The sequence below is a fragment of the Phasianus colchicus genome, chromosome 12 (assembly GCF_987193195.1).
Source record: "Phasianus colchicus chromosome 12, bPhaCol1.hap1.1, whole genome shotgun sequence".
Taxonomy (NCBI): domain Eukaryota; kingdom Metazoa; phylum Chordata; class Aves; order Galliformes; family Phasianidae; genus Phasianus; species Phasianus colchicus.
This window is the reverse complement of record NC_143447.1, coordinates 10658925-10676059: the sequence shown is the minus strand read 5'-3', so window position 1 is coordinate 10676059 and position 17135 is coordinate 10658925. Positions and strand designations below refer to the sequence as shown.

Here is a 17135-nt window from a genome sequence, read left to right as displayed (position 1 = left end):
GAATTGTTACACTGCTGTATCTGTGGTGCAGAAATAAAGGGAGCATTGTAATGCTGCATCTAAGCCATCCTTCCTCCAGGAGGGCTTTGGGAAAATGAACCACAGTTTCCCTTTTCTAAGGAAATCTGCCTATGTATTTAATGCAGTCTATGATATGTTCCTATGATAAGAGACTAGAATTCCAGGTGTTAGCTGTCTGTTATAGAGACAAAGATGAATGGAAGGAACACTCTTGGAATCTGCATGCAATTTAATGAGTTTACGGCTGTTTTTGTTGTGGTGCTGAATACATATTTTCTATCAGGTGGTTGGATTTTTTTAATGTGTTTTGGGGTTTTTAAAGCAAGTTTTAAAAGTATTTGTTTTATTTGTAGCAATTTGCAGACATTCCTGTGGGGATGGATTTTGCTCTAGACCAAACATGTGCACATGCCCAAATGGTCAGATAGCCCCCTCCTGTGGTTCAAAATCAAGTAAGTATTTCTTCTTTGTCTTTTATACTGCTCTTTTGAGCCCGTCAAGCTGGCAAGGTGCATAAGATACTTCAGTGCTCAGTATTTAAGACAAATAACTTCTGAGTCACCAGGCATATATCAACGCAGGAAAGACAGTGAGTGTAGCCTTCTGTGATGAAATTGAGGAATGACTCAGAAGCTAGCTATTGAAGATGCTTTTTGTTGGCTAAGTTAGTTTTATTATAGGTTATATTTATTTGTCAGTTTGTAATACTAATTCCAGTCTTTGTTTGCTTTCTGGAAAATGTCATTTCTCTATTCAACATTAGACATGTACAGATATGCTGTTGTAATGAGAGAGAGATCTCTGTTGGCAATTGGCTGAATTTATCTTGCTTTGTAATTCTACTATCAGTGTAGCCAGACACTATTCTATTGTTTACACATCTAGGCCTACTGATTTGCAGTAAATTAATCAAGTGCTACAGGACTTCCTTGTCAGACTCGGTACATATCTACTGAATCTAATGCTGCTGACCTTTATTAATAGAGTGACACTTCTGTAGATGCTGGAGGTACAGAACAGGTCAAAGTTTTTAAATGAAACAGCTTTTCATCTGAAAAATTCAGATGCTTTGGAAACAAAAATTGTCAGAGAGATGACTTTTTCTAGAAATGTTTGGATTTCAGTTATTCAAGGAATGTTTCCCAGACCCAGAATAAAATGAGTAAAGTGAAATTCATACAGTGAGCAAAACAGCTCAATGGTTAATCTTGAATATCTGATTATGAAGTAGATCATGCTTGGGATAGTCTCTCCATTCATATATGAGATGCCAGCTTTAATCTCCACTGTACTCTCATTTGAATATGGTGTTTGTCTCTTTGAATATAGAAGACCCCAATATTTGTATGAAAAAGGAAGTTTTGAGGAAGAAAGTTGAGGGAAACTTTTCCACACAAATATCTATAATTATCTCAACAATGTATTAACTGAAGTCAGTGGGGAAGTCTGTAATGTTAAGCAAAACCATCATTCTTTTCATTTTGAATATCTCTCTAGTCTTAATGTGTGGTCTGCTTGGCCCCTATATTCTACCTTGCTGTTTTCCTGCTTTCCTAGCTGAAAAGAGTTTTCCCACATAACCGACCACTTCAGTTTGTGGCTTTAGCATCCTTTTCATGCAGTAACAGTGGAAAAACAATAACAACTGTGGAATGTAATGGAATGGCATGTACTAAAATGGTAAATATTGTTCTTCATAGTTCAACCCCTGTCTTGTGCTCCTGCAATGTCTGTTAGGAGAGGCTGGAGTGAGGAGAGTTTAGAGCTGTGGAGCTCCCAGAGAGTACTGGGAGGAGAAAAAGTGCAAGATGTGCACAAGTGTCTGTTGTTCATCCCTGCCTGGGTTTGCAGCTACTGTTTTACCAGGTGCATCCGCCTAGATCCTGTAAGCTAGTACAGAAAAGCATGACCTTCTCCCAAGTCCCTTCCGGAGTACAGAAGGAGAGGTACATCCCTACATCTGTTACATGTTTTGGCACCTTTGTAAAAGACAGGAATGAGTGGGCTTTAGTATTACCTCATTTTTTCTTAGGCCACACTGAAGTATTTTATGAGTCAAGACTTAAAAGCAAAATAGAGTATGAGTAAATTTACAGTTGTCCCTGTGGTTCTTTTTCTTAGATATTCTACCAGTTGTCTCCATAGCTTTAGCCTTCATTGGAGTTGCATGCACAGATAAATGGTCCATAGAGCCTTTACTACAGTTGTTACTCAAGAAGCTTTCAACACCTATGCCAGTTAACTATTTTGGTTACTTTCTCTAAACACGTATGTTCTACCAATTTTGAGCTTTGATCAGTGCTGACATCCTCTCTTTATATTGCTGTATGTGTCTATATTAAAATGTGTATGTGCTCACATTAAAATTGCTTTTCTGTAAACTGTACCAAAACATTTAGCAGTGGAGTAAAAACATATAAACATGTTGTTTATATCTTCCTTAATTAGTGCAATAGTTTCAGATACTTTTTTATGTGTGTGTTTTCACATCACCTCTACTTAGTAAAGCAAACCAATCCTAAGTGGAAAAGTGTCTTGAGTTGTTGTAGAGAGAAATTACTGCTTTTGTGCACTCTTGTGTAATAACTTTTATGACCGAGCACCTCATTAGGACTTACAGAACATACAATTTCTGAAAGTCATTTGCTCTGTTGGCATTGCAGACAAAGCCCATGGATACGTATTTACACAATAGACCACAATGGCTTAGATCTGCTATTAGGAAACAAAGGAAACATAAACATAAAAAATACGATTTGACATCAAAGGGTTACTGTCAGCTCAGATTGGCTACAATTAATATTTTATTGGTATATGCATCCATAAACCAATCTATTAATTATACTTTAACAAATGAGAAAAAATTCTACTCAAGTAATACAAGAAAATCAGAAGTGGATGATGTCCAATCAATATGCTGGTGTAATTACCACGCTGATTGAGTCATGTCAAATGATCTGTCAATTCATTTTATACTGTGTAAAAATCTAGTTAATGCCAAAAGTCAGAGTATTGCAAGAATGCTAAGTTAGGTGACTTGCCTTGAATGCTGGCAGTTAGATAAATGCCAGTTGTCTTTTTCTGTATATGCAGACATTGCTTTACATCTCAGGTTTAAACAAGTTTGTTATATTTAAAATACCAGGAGTTCACACAATTAAAAATGTGGGCCCTGACATGTGAGATGTGTTTGAGGCTTCTTTTGAATGTTTTAAGCTATATGTGTGTTTAGTACTTCAGGAATCAGTAGTGGCTACAGGTTTTAATTTGTGCACAACCATAGTCAGAAACCAAACTCAGAATAGCTTTGACAGGCTACTTGTCTGCTGGACTCAAATAGTGCAGATTGAAAAGCAAAACATAGCCTTTGACTTTGATTCTTACGCAGGTCACTTGTTGGGACTTTTCTGGTTACGAATCAGCTTTAGGAATCTGATTCGTGGTTGAAAAGATCAACTGGTGGTTTTCTCAGCAGGGATTTTCATGACATCAGTGAACTTGTTGGCTGAGTAGTGGTTGTTTCTCAGTAATTCTTGAATTTTTGGGGTTTGTTTACAGTAGGCATGGAGATAGCACTGCTACATGCGGAGGCATCCGTCAACCTGCTGCACGTGAGTCTGACGCTGCAGTGCACAGCATGGGGAAGGCAGTCTGCCCTCTGGGGCTGGCTGAGGCAGGAAGGCTTTAGCTGATGGGGTGCTTCTGAAGGGAGAGCCACAGCTGCGGGTGGGCACTGAGGGAGCAGCTGAGGGGAGCTGGGTGCCTGCCCCTCCCAGCAGGCTGATACACTGCTTGAGCTCCCCAGCCGCTGGCTCAGCCGAGGACAGAGCTGGTCACTCAGTCAGTGCGTGCTATCAGAGCCATCGTTCTGAGCTTTCCTCAGAGATTGGGCAGGAAGCCTTGAGGCGCTCAGGTCTGCACCCGCGGAGGCTGCTCCCTGAGGTGCTGTGGGAGATGTCTGCTCGGCCAGAGCTCAGCCCCTTGATTTATTCTGCTGCTGTCAGAGTGGTGAAAAGCCTTGATTTTTGAAAGTTTCCAAAGTTTTTGAGGCTGCTGTGGGTTTTCTCAAGCGGCTGCTGCCTCGAGTGGATGCAGCCCTGCATCCCGGCCTGGTGCTGGCTGCCATCTCCTGACTCAGTCACTCGACAGAGAAAGCACGCTGAGCATCTGGGATGCAGTGAGGCCATCATTCCTTGTTTACAGCTCCTGGCAGGCAAAGCCCTGCGTCATGCACAGCCAGGCTGGGAGCATTTCCTCAGCAGTGGCATGGAGAGATGAGGCAGCTTCTCCTGTGGAGTGCCCTGGGCTCCAGGCGCCAGGTTCTGCTCCTCAGGTTTTTCACCCCCATCTCTTTTAGCTGGTACTGCTGAGCTGATGGTGTGGGTGTGTTACCTTTTGGCTGCTTAGTGATCCCCTGAATGTTTTGGGAGCAGTTGTCATGTGATGGTGTACTCTGTATGGATGAAGTTTTTGCTCAGATTTGCTGGGAATTTACTAAGACAGTCAGAAACTGTGATGTTTAAATGTGCAGCATGTCGTTCCTCTTTGATAATCAGTACAAACATTGCCCACACACAGTGTGCATGGATGTACTTGATCTTGCCATCTCTTTTGCAGGTTTATAAAGCTGCATTCCTGCAGTTGCCTCTGTTTTGATTTGAGAAATTTCCATTGCAGACTGTTTACAAAATGGACCTGAAAGAGAATGATAATTTATTAAGAGCAATAACTTGTTAATGTTAACAAGAAAAGGCAAAGCTGTAAGAATAGACTTACCATCCTTACAGTAATTCCTGTGCTTTTCCCTCTAGTCTCAGTCAATGCAGTACCTTGGGACAGGTTATTTCATTAAGTGGAATATCTCTACTGACACAAATGGAATTGTTGATATAGCTGAGGCTCTGGACCTGCAGTAGTGTGCTACTTTTTCAAAAATGCAGCCTTAAAATCGTCATCTAAGATCCAGACAGCCTTTTGCATGTTTTTCTATAAACTTTTGGAAGGGTAATATTTCAGAATAGTCAGTATTATTTTGGAAATACTGTTTTCAACATTCCTGTAAGAGACAACAGAAGATTATTAGTTTACTGACTTGATGTCACTGATTTTATTGCATAGTAATAAGGGAGAAAGATCACTGATTAGAATAGCTCATTTTAGTAATTACGACGGGTTGTTCCAGCAGTCTCTCCTGTAATGATTTTAGTTTAAAAAGGAGGAAGAAATATTTTACCTTGGAAAAGTTCCTTTGAGAAGCAGTAAGACAAATTATGGAAACTTTTGTGTGTGTGTTATGTGTAAAACCACTCCTTATCCCAAAATGGGGAAATATACTTTACTGTTACTTTAACAAATAATACGAAAATCATCATATAAGCTACTGTTAACCTTTTTATCTCAAATGTAGTTCAAACTATTTAAATGGCTTTGGTCTTCATGTGGGAATGGAAATTAGCTCTTGGCATAGCTTGCTCTAATTGAAATCAGTTTGTGGTTTTTAAGTTCCTTCCCTGCTTGACAGATGATATCATTTCCTATGCTTTTTGTAATCCCCTCTGTTTTTCTAAGATTGTATAAAGCTAAGTTGAACTACACATTTTAAAGAAACTATACACCTTTTTCTGACCTACTTAGGACATTGTCCAAAAATCTCCACCAGATACTCACTCTGTATTTGCAGACAATTTCTCTTCTTGTTGAGGAATGTTAGCACATTTTTGTTGCCTGAAGTACATCCAAAGATGTATCGTAAATATTAGACACAAAAGAAATGTGAGGTAGAGTGCTTACCTTTATAATCGAAGAATTAAGTGTACGAGTGTTTCAAATGCTAGATTATTTTAAATCCTTTCTTCATTTGCATGTTTAACTTGTATTCTGTGAATTCACATCTCTGTAGATGGCAATACAGTTAAAATTATTAATTCTGCTTTAAAAAAATAAAGATTCCATTCACATACTTTCAAACTGTAAAAAGCCAAACAATGCTTAAGGGCTTTGTGCAACAGGAAAAATTCAGTGGTTGGCATGGCACCTGTTAGCAGCAGGCTTTGGCAGTACATGCAATTTGTATTTTTCTGACCTGAGCATTTCAGACAGCATGGGGTAGGTATCCAGTGCTCCATCACAACCTACTAAAATGCTGATCTCCCGTAATCCTATCTGGGGAGGAGCCTTTCATGTGGTTCCTGTTAAGAGGGAAAGCATTTCCCGGCTGCGTACTTGTGTGCCTGCCCCTGTTAGCAGCTGTGTCAGGCAGTGGGAGCTGTGAGGAGGACTTTGCCGAGAGGCCTGCCTGCTGCTCTGTGCCTGATGAAAAGCTTTAAGTTGTTCCTGACCTCTAGTTAAAAAGCATATTTGTCCTTATTATTAGAAAAACGCAGCACATGCTTTTATGCTTTACTGGCGTCGGACTTGGCCCGCATGCTAATCGTTACAAATGGTGGGGCTGCTGCTGAGGAGAGCGGGCTGTGCTACTCCCCAGCCTCTGCTCCTGGCAGGGAAGGTCCTTGGCTCTGGGGAAGTGCTGTCTGTGAGCTCTGCAGGCACAGGAGTAGCAGCAGCTTTATGTGGTGGTGGGGTGAGCCCATAGGAGGCGTGCAAAAAGGAATTACCCTGTTACTTTACCTTTTTGTACAAGAAGTCCTACCTGGGCAGGTCAGCTTCTGATACTGTGTGTTTTGGCAGAGCCAGGCTGTCCTCAGGAGCTTTCTTATTTCTTTCCCTTTAATGTTTCCTTTTCCCATTGCCCGTATGGTAAGACTCTTACTCCTTGGTGATATCTACCAGAAGTTCAGTACTTCTCTTCGCACCACTGCGAGCTAGGAGATGAATTCTGCAGATTCATGCTCCGTAGAAAGTTCTACTGACTTCAGTAAGTGAAGGTAGTGTCAAATTCTTGCACTGCAGCTTGTAGTTCTTAGGAACTGTAGATCAGTGTTGTTTCTGCTATTTTAAATACATCTTAAAATATGTATCTTCTGTTTCTAGTACTGCTTTCTAGTTCATATAATCAGTCCCTGAAGAAACCCCCTAGCAGATAGTTGTATGTTTCTACTTGGCTTGGTTTAACTCAGGAAAATCTTTTTTCCTTTCAAGTACAACACTGTAACATCCGGTGCATGAATGGAGGTAGCTGTAGTGATGACCACTGCCTCTGTCAGAAGGGATATACAGGAACGCATTGTGGACAGCGTAAGTACATTTTAGTAGTAGAGATACTGTGTATAATCAAGTAATTCTGATATGCGAGCTGGGTGCCTTCAACACTAAATTTCAGCTGTTATTGAGCTTGTTTTTGATCAGGTACAGTGGAATTTTACAGGAAAACACATGACTCTGTAATGAGTGCCGAGTGAATTCTTTCTGATCAGTGCTATTAAAATAAACATCATGTGAATTCATAATAATTGGATATAACTTGATCCTGCAGTTCTCACACTGCCATAATTCCTGTTGACCTCCAGGGCTTTACACTCACTAGAGCAAGAGGCCATAAATACAGAATTTACATGGGATTCAATTTTCGTCTTAGATAGAATTGAGCTTTTTAATACAAAGCCTCTTTTTTATTTTAGGGATTTGTCTCAGAGTTAGTTCTTACACTGTAGAAGTTTTACTTATTTTGATATTGTCTCGATACAGTCGATCGACATAGTTTTTATTTCCTCAATCAATCCTGAGCCAACAACATTCCTGGATTTGCTGCTTGAAGCCTCTCCCAAACTGATTATGGTGGTCTCTTGCTGCTCTTGGCTAGAATGCTGTGAAGAAACTCAAATAAGGATGTACATGCTGTTTTTAAGCAAGGCTGTCATGTTGCTATCTAGTGAACTATTGGTCTGACAGAGAAAATGTGTTTAGCTTATTTAATGAAAACCTTTTGTGCTCTGTCAAAGTCAATGGCACACTTTACATGAACTTCAGTGAGACCAGGAATTTACTCTAATAATCTGGAAGAGGATCACATGGTGAAAGGATTAAGAATTGTATTTCTGCCTTCTCTGTGAAATATCAAGTGGATAAAAGAGGATAAATGGAAACGTTCTTTCTACTGAAGTGAATGTGAACAGAACAAAGAATAACATTACTCAATGAGCATCAAATTGTACTTAAAAACCCTTTTTTCATGTGAATGTTACATTTTCTGATTATTTTTGAAGGAAATTGCTTTTGGAGTTTATTATGAGGAAAACCGGGCTCTAGTGACTGTGTACTGCAGGGAATCATGGATTAACTAAATCAGAATAGACACTGATTGCATATTCCTCTCCTGTTTGGTATCGTGGATTATTAAACGCCAGTAACAAACCTTTTAACACTGAATTTTTATTTTTATTTTTTTTAATTATGGCAGAGTAGTGAATGCATGATTAAATGTGCTTGAATATGGGGAACACCTCTGAGAATTTAAAGGTGCATTTTTCACCTGCACCTTCTATGAGCAATCTCTACTTTTTCAGTGCTTCTTTGTTGAGCATTTGAAAGAGATGTTATTTCGAAGTTGTGGAATTGTCCGGTCATCAAAGAGGCTCTGAGAGGTCAGAGGAACTGTGGTTATTAGCATGTTTACATTATACCTCCTTGAAAAGATGAATTCATTATACTAATGAGGCCAGGAAATAGCAAAGGATTCTAGAAAAAGCACGTCCTGACCTGTTATGTTTACATTTTTTACTAGTTTACCTGAGCTGGTTAAGCATGTAGTTTCCTATTTTTCTGGGAATAATATAATAAAGACTACCTTTACCTTCTCTTTGATACAGCTGTCTGTGAAAATGGATGTCTAAATGGAGGAAGATGTGTTGCCCCAAACCGATGTGCATGCACGTATGGATTTACTGGACCCCAGTGTGAAAGAGGTATGTGGAAAAGCTGACAAATGAAAAATATGAATGATTGGGTAAAAACTATCTTTGATTTAGTTTTTAAGTCATCAGAAGAGCTGTTTGCAACTCTCCAATATGTCTGCTTATCAGTGATAAGTATCACCTTACCTCTGTGTTTCATGTGTCATATTATGGCAGAAGTTATTCAGTTCTGCTTCCCATCTTGTACAGCTATACTGTTATCAAACTGCCAACTGCCTCATCTGCTGTTTTTGTTTCATGATATTCAACCAATTTAGTTGTTCATTTGAGAGATACAGCAAGGAATACTTAGGCATAAGCCTTGTGTTAAATTTTATAATCTTAAAAATAATACATTTTCATTTAATAGAGTTAGCAGTTGATCTATTTCATTGGAAATTTCATTCTTCAGCAAAAAGAATGGAAAATGTTAATTGTCTTTGGTTAAAAGCTTGAAGTTTGGAAAAAATAAAACCATGACATTAGGTTACAGTTGTTTTGAGTATTTCTACAAATTTGTTGAATTTCAAGCAGTTACTGTTTGTTTGTTCTCCATGGGTGAAGGTTTGAGCCTTCAGTCTGGTGAGGAGCTGCAGTGTACAAGTTCTGAAGGGGATTATTCAATGCTGCTTTTATGTTGCCTAATCTGCAGCAGCCAGTTTGACTCCACCTGATTGGGCTGAAGCCTACTAACAGATTCAGTCACATCCCTCAGGGCTTCTTCCTAGTGTCGGGTGGAGTGTGAAATTGACACAAAGCCATTTGAGCCAAATCATACTGTCATGGAATCCCATACATGTCTTTGAGCACAATTGAAGTGGAAAGCTGTAATCTGTATGTGTCATCCATAAGCAGTTTTTACTTAGAACATGTGCTTGATTCTGTAGTTATCAGTAAAAGAGAACATACACATTAATAAGGTGCAGTGAAAGATCACTGTAGTACTGAGGCCAAATAGTCATATCTTCCCAGAAAACCTCTGACAGTTGGCTTCTTTCACAGGGATTCTCTCCAGCCTCTCTACCTAGCTGAGCTAATACGTTCCCCTCCTCTAAAAAAGGGTGTGGTGTTTTTTTGGTCCCAGAATCACATTATCCCATCAGAAAAATGTTTTCTGAAGATAACTTTTCAAGTATAAGCTAATGCTGATCTTAGTAGGCTTGCATTGTTCAGCACGTGCACCTGTGTGGTCACTAGGGACTTGCCTGGCTGCATATGATTTTACACATCTGTCAACTAAGAAAGAGATCCATGTTTTGGATCTTGCTCTGGAATGTTATGTGGATTTGTGATGTTCCCTAGTGGGCTTCTGATGTATATATGTGGATGGACATTTTCCAGTAAATAGATTGACAAGTTTCATGCCCTGCAAAGTAAGATTTTTTTTTTTTTTAAGAACCAAAGCTTGGAGGGGGAAAAAATGAGAAATTACTCAAGAGAAATAGTCTCTGAAACTATCCCATTTCTGGGAGAAGTAGGAGAGGCAGATTGTTGTGAAAACACCATTTCTCAATATAAATGTAATGTGAAGTGATACGGTTTTGTGACATGCATATTTTCCATGTGTTTGTCTGTGGTTTGACTTCTAGGGTATGCCGTGCCACAGGCTAACAGTGATGGAAGTAATGTACTGCTGCATATCACACAGTGCTTTTCTCTGCAAGCACTGGCTAACAGTAACGATCACAGAGTGTTTGTGGCATGTATGTCACAGACCCAGGTGTATTTCCAGCCATTGCTGTGTGTGTCGTAGCTTAGAACTGTCTTGAATAAAACAGAGTTGAGGCAACTAGATCTAGGGGGGTTGTTCTAAGAACCAGATATGGAAAACAATGAAAATGTTCCAGGTGTTTGAGCCAGTTTCTTAAGTTCAGCAGCACGTTGCGTTGTTTTATGTCTGATGTTTTAATTTTCCATACATTTGGCCTGTATCTGTAAGACTAATTAGCTTGGTTGTTATTACCTCAGTAAACTGACCATATGATTGTTAACGAATATTTACAAGACTTCTTTGTCAATGGTTTCAAATACATGCATAATGAAAGAGCTTATCTGGTGAAAGACCTACTGTTTCACAGAGCAGCAAATTCCATCACATCTGTGGCATGAGCAATTTTATGTATTTATTTTTTCAGGGAGAAGCACTGAAGAGTTTCAGCCCACAAATTACTTTCTGTGTGGCTTAGAAGTGTTAATGTTGGTATAAAGCTCCACAAAATATGATCAAAAGGAGTTTTTACAATCACTGTTATCAGTGGAGTTCCTCTTCATGTTCTGGGAGAGTGCATATCTTGTCACCAGTGAGAAATGTGTCATGAGGACTGGATTGCTAACTGTGATGTGGCTGAGTCTATTGCATGTATCATTAGCTCCTAAGCTGTGTCTGTGGTGCTTGGCGCCCTTCCAGAGCAGGGGGAGCCTCCTGAGCATACTGACAAGTGTATGCAGGTGTATCATAAATACAGTAGAGCTGCTTTTCCTTTGAGATAATGTTCATCAAAAAGGTGAACTTCACATAAGCTGAACAGTAAAAAACTAGTGGAGTTGGGAAATGCTTCCTACAGCAATTTAAGATACCTTTAATTTACGTAGTCCAGAAAGGAAAATATTTCATGCATATTGACTCAGTTAAAATTTGAACTTTAACCATTAATTCTGGAAGGTGCTGAGTTGTCTGGCTGTGATCCGGTGATGGGCTTTGACGTGCATTTAAATGCAAACTTGAGATGTCAATATGCATAATGTTATTCAAATGCTTAAGGGTCTTGCTGGATTTTGGCCAAAGCTTTCAGAGTCAGTACTGAGTTCTGAGAGGTGTGCCTGAGATGTGTACTCAGCTTGAAGCATATCATTTAGTTGAATTGCTGACAAAAATAAATCACAGGTTATAGAAAAGTTAAGGTGCAAGCAAACCTAAATTTCTTCTGCTGGTTAAGAAATGGATGCCACCTTTACACCATTTAACTTTCAATAGTGAATGGGTTACAGATTTTGCAGTTCCTTTAAGAGTCACTGAAGAGACTGAGTCAGAGATTTAGCTTAGTTTTCCCTGAGGATGATTCAGAACATCGACAGCTCTTTTTGTTGTCTGTAAATAGAGCCTGGGGAATTGAGCTAGCTGTGTTAGATGCCCACTTTGGGATTGTTTGAAAACATCCCTCTATCATGCATTTGATGAAGGTCCAGAGTGATGTCCAGAAGAGATGTTACAGACTTAGAGAGATCAGACATCCCAATCAGATTTGATAGAATGATGTCCTCCAAATTAGTGCATAATAGCTGTCTCGACCTCTTTGAATCTCTTTTCCATTGGACGTTTGGATAGTTACAGAGTCACTTCCATAGAATATAAAATCGTATATTGTTGTTATTCTGCTATTGAAAAAAATGCAATGAAACGTCCTTTTATTTTTCTGTCTGGATCCAGCTAGAAGAACACAGTGGAAGCTTAGAATGTGTTACAGCCCTGTTTGTTTATTTGAATGCTTATGACAACATCAGGAGCTCAATCCTGCTGCATCTTGGAGTTTTGCCACTCGCTTCACATAGGAGCTGAGTAGGGCCTGATGTAGTTCAAATATTAAAAATGTACCACGTGTGTTTTGTGTTTTTCTGGACTCAGAATATGAGCATATGATTGCTTTTTCTTCAGACAGAGTTGTTTCTGTGCTGCTCACTCCATGGCAGGAATTTTTGCCTAATTTTTAATTATATTTGGCCATTATTAAAAGTTCCCAGAATTAATGCCATATGTAAAAATATCTTTCCCAGAGCCTCTCTGTGAAACTGCAGCCGCTGAAAGTGGTCGAGAGTGGTGTAGTGCTGTGTGTATTTTTTGCTTTCTAAATATTACAACGAGCAGAATGTTTTCACAAAGAGGACACTGCACCCCTTAGTGTGCCCCGTCTCTGGTATTTAGTCTAAACGGAAAGTAAATAACAAAGTGTAGATAGCAGTAAAAGTATGTTCCCAGAGCCTTATGTTGCATTTAAAGTAGTATTGCAGCATATGGTAGCTGGCAAACATTTGAATAAACTTGATTTTTGTAGTCGTCTTCCAAAAAACACATCTGTTGACATAGACGTGTAGTTTCTTCAGCCCTGCAACATGAATAGAGTGTGTACGGTATTATAGCAGCAAACTAAAGGATGGCTAAGCTTGAAGGCCTGGAGTAAGTATTCTAATGCACCATTTTCCCGCTGAATCTATAAATTATGAAAAATTGCTTCAGGCTGACATTAAATATATTCAGTCACGGACTGATGTTTTACTTTCTTTAACAGAATTTTATTCATGTTGCCATCCTTAGTATCTTCCAGTTTTAAAACAGGAATTCATTATCAGCAGCTAGGAATATCTTTTCTGTGAAAGAAGTTGAGTTGAACGGATGAGGAGTTCTTAAATTTTTTTCAACCAAAACCGCAGCTTAACACTGAGGAAGTAAGTCTATACAGAATTAGTATGTGTGATTTAAGACCATTTAGAATACTTAGCAGTATAATCAATAGATCTTTGGACCAGAACTCGGTGCTAAGCTCAGTTTGTTTTTGAATGCCAAAAAGTGTTTTTAGGGTCTTTTGTATGTGAAAGCTTTTATCCATTGTTCTGCTTCTTGTGAATACATTATCCAGCTATTGTATGTTGCTTGCTCTATACATAAAGCATCTGAAAATACCACATAACGTGTTTTAAAATGTTCTTTCAAATATATGCTTAAAGCTTAATCAAGATCCACAAATGATTCAGTACATATGGGCTTAGGTCTCTTGTGAGATGTAAGGACTCCAACTTTTGTACATGAAGCTGAACATTTACATTTTGTTCCAAATTGAGTTTTGGTTTCAGTCAAACAAATCCAGAGTTTTCATTCAGCTATTTGGCAGCCCTCTCTGTATTTCCATGCCTTCCTGATTGGCTGCTAAGGGCACTGACCTTTAGATGTGCAGCAAGGTATTGCTTGGCCTTTGTATTTTGCTTTGACTTGGTTTTAGTTGTGACAGTGGAGTTGCATATAAAATGAGAAGCCTGTGCTTTGGTCAAGGTAGAAACACTTTATAAGTGGTAATGACATGTGTTAATACAAACATTTAATTCAGTACAAACATTTGAATGAAACTGTTGTGTTGTTCTAATTGGTGTGATTTGATTCTTGCGTGGAGGTCATGAAGGGACTCACAGGAGGATCACTGAGATCATTCTCCCTGTACTGCAGACAGCTGTGTTGCTGCACCCAACGCCTACCTCCAGGTGTGCTGGCAGCCTCTGGGCACACCTTTGCTCCACAAAAAATTCATTCCTGCTTTCTGCAGTCAGGGGCTGAACCTTGTGTTGGCTTTGCTCATGTGGTCTGCTTGGTGATGCCTTAGGAAATAGAGTGGAGCCCTCTGCTTTCACCTGAAGGCTTTGTTGAAGTTACATACACAAAGAGATGTCCATGTTTGTTTGGCTATAGGATGTTACATTAACATAGATATGGCTTTTCTATACACAGTAGGGATGGTTGAAAGATAAAACTTCCCTGAGTGGTCTGCACTGCTGGATTTGTGCTCTGCAGAGCTCCAAGGAGAATTGGGAAGAATTTGTCTGATGTTATATCACAAAAGACAGATTTTTTGTGTGTGTGCTGTGAGGCTGAGTCAGCTCTTATTGATTTTAGTTGTCATTGCAGCACGGCATTGCATTCGAGGCCTTCAGGGTAAGTGTCTTCAAACCATTCTTGCCCTCTTAGTACCATCACAGTATTCTCCTTTTTCAAATGTCAGCTGTCTCCCCATTTGTAGGTCCCTATGAATCTTTAAGAACATAAAGTAGCTGAGCACAAATAATTTCTTGTGGAGCTTTCCATAGAGAAGTTGCTTTCTTCATTGTATTCCCTGCAGCTGATCATGATACAGGGAATGAGTAAATGAAGGTGGAATCTTGTCTAGTGATGCTGACTTGGCTGTTTATGGAGAAAGATGTTCCTTCTTGTTTGAGCCACAGAAAGTCTTGATATAAGAAAGCACAGCTACCTAAAATACTTTGATTTTGTGCAGTGAAAACTAATATTTTCTTAAAGAATCACCTTGAAAATGTAAATAAGTATTTTTCCTTTCCTACCTTTTTTCTTATTGAGCTGGTAAGCTGAAAATTATTGCTACAGTTGCAACAGGAAGAATGAAAGTATTGGTACATATGATTCCTCTTCAGGTTTGTGTCACATTTTGTTGGTGCTGTTTGTTTTGAGGTGATTAAGGGTTTAGGTGTTTTTAAGACTTCGTGATGGTGTTTTCTAACAAAGAAAAGAGAATTCTTTAAAAACCTCATAGTTCTTACCTAATGCAAGGATAAACTCACAAGGGCATTTCCAAGAAAAACAATTCTTTTATGTAGGTCAGCTACAAAATGCTAATGAAAATACATCTTAAGCAGAGGTGCTCAAAATGGTCAGTGTTACTGTTTTGTCATATGTAAGTTGTCTTGCAACTTATTTGTAACAGAGTTGATGAAATCTGTTACATTTAGAAAAATAGCTCATATCCTACCTCAGGGTAGAAGTGGCAAAAAGTTATAGGAAATAACTGCCTAAGAGTGGTTGTAAGGACAGTCACTTCTGCATTTCCAACTGGCCTCAAGAAGTTCAGGAATAATGACTGAGTGGTTTTTATAATTTTTTTCAGTGACAGCTCGTACGGTTTGGCACTCTGGAGAAATTCTGTAGGAAAAGAAAAGAGGCCTAAATAAGGTCTAAAATGAAAGAAGCCTTAAGAGAAAGATCACTTTCCAAACTCTGCTATGCTGTAAAACGGTCTGGCTTTGCACTCCTTATCCAGAAAGGAAAAAAAGAATCTCTTTTGGAAAAAGAGGGAATTTCCTTATGTAAAGAAACCAAGACTCACTTCTTTTTTTCTTTGTAAAAAAAAAAAAAAAAAAAAAAAAAAAAAAAAAAAAAAAAGCATGTAAAAGCTGGAGATAAGGAATTTTAAAAACAAAAACAAAACAACAACAAAAAAATCTTGAAAGCTAGTGAAGTGTGTGGATATATACACATGTACTCAAGCACACATTTATATGTTTTAAAACAGAAATAAGAAACTTGTAAGCACCTGGTTCTGGATTGTGATCTGACACATTTACCACGTGTCTGCTGCTGGTATTGCCCATGCTGTGCTAACACAGGAAGGCTAGCATAACTGCAGCCTCAACTTCAGGTTGCTGAGCCATAGTCTTAATTTTCTTTTCCAGTGGTATAATTCGGGTTCCAGGCCCCATTTAGAAGGGGTGGCCTCGCCACTGCTTTCTTTCATGAATGTTTAGTGTAGCATGTGACTTTTAACTTGACTAACACTAGCTTACTGGATGATGCCAGGATTGTGTTACAATGGCTCTATCCTCATCACTTAGTGTTGCAAAGTTTACCTGGTGACCTCCAGGAGTTTCAGTAGTGTCCTTTCCTCTTTACTTCTTGGGATGTGACTCTCTAACGCTTCCTTTTCCTACACAGAGGTGCTGACAGCCATAGGGGAATGGGAGCTTAGGAGAATGCTTGGAGTTTTGTCCTTGGGAAGTAGTGGCTGGGGCTTTCTGCCTGGATCAGTCTGTGTGTCATAGGACAGAGCCCCTGCTCTGCTGTGCTGAGATAGAAGGATCCTCACTGATATTGCAGCAGTGGTAATAAATTTAGTGATATTTTGTTAGATTCACTGTTTTGTTGTTTGTTTTTTTTTTTTTTCTTTTGTATAGATGGTGATTTCTTAGCTCTCTTTAGTCTTGATATTAAGCCATCGGTTTTGTAAGATGACATGCTTATATTGCATATGTTGTTCCCTCTGCTCGTGATAGCTCTATTGAATCTACTGTGAGATAAGTTTTCAGTGAGACTGGGGAGATCAGTCACTCAGTGGAGTGACTCTTACATACCAAAGAAGTTATTCCCTTTTTTTTTTTTTTTTTGTTTGTTTGTTTGTTTGATTTTAATAAAGCCATAAGAATTACAGAAGAGGAAGGGGATAATTTCTAACTTTTTCATCTTACGGAATCTCTCTGGGGTGGAAGAGACCTCCTCCTGTTTGAGTAGAATCAGAGCAGGTTGTCTAGGACTGTGTCACCTCCTGGAAAATGTGTTAAATGTATTTTAGTCTGTGATTTGTTGTAGTACATCCAATTCAAGCCTGTTAGCCATTGAAGGAAGATTCAGAGCTAAGTCTGTCAAGGCATTCATAATCCTGGATGTTTTGTGTTTGTTGGTGGTAGTGGGTTTGTGTGTGTGTGTGTGTGTGTGTGTGT

At 39.0% G+C, this 17135-nt stretch overlaps 1 protein-coding gene across 2 annotated transcripts in view; it reads left to right on the top strand.

Annotated features, from left to right (window-relative positions):
- FBN1 (fibrillin 1) overlaps positions 1 to 17135 on the top strand; it is a 148106-nt gene that overhangs the window by 14460 nt on the left and 116511 nt on the right. For both annotated transcript variants that reach the window (XM_031587628.2, XM_090148912.1), the window contains 3 exons: positions 375 to 473; positions 7120 to 7215; positions 8787 to 8882. In XM_031587628.2, the coding sequence (XP_031443488.1) occupies positions 375 to 473; positions 7120 to 7215; positions 8787 to 8882 (291 nt within the window). The remainder of the gene's footprint in view (positions 1 to 374; positions 474 to 7119; positions 7216 to 8786; positions 8883 to 17135) is intronic.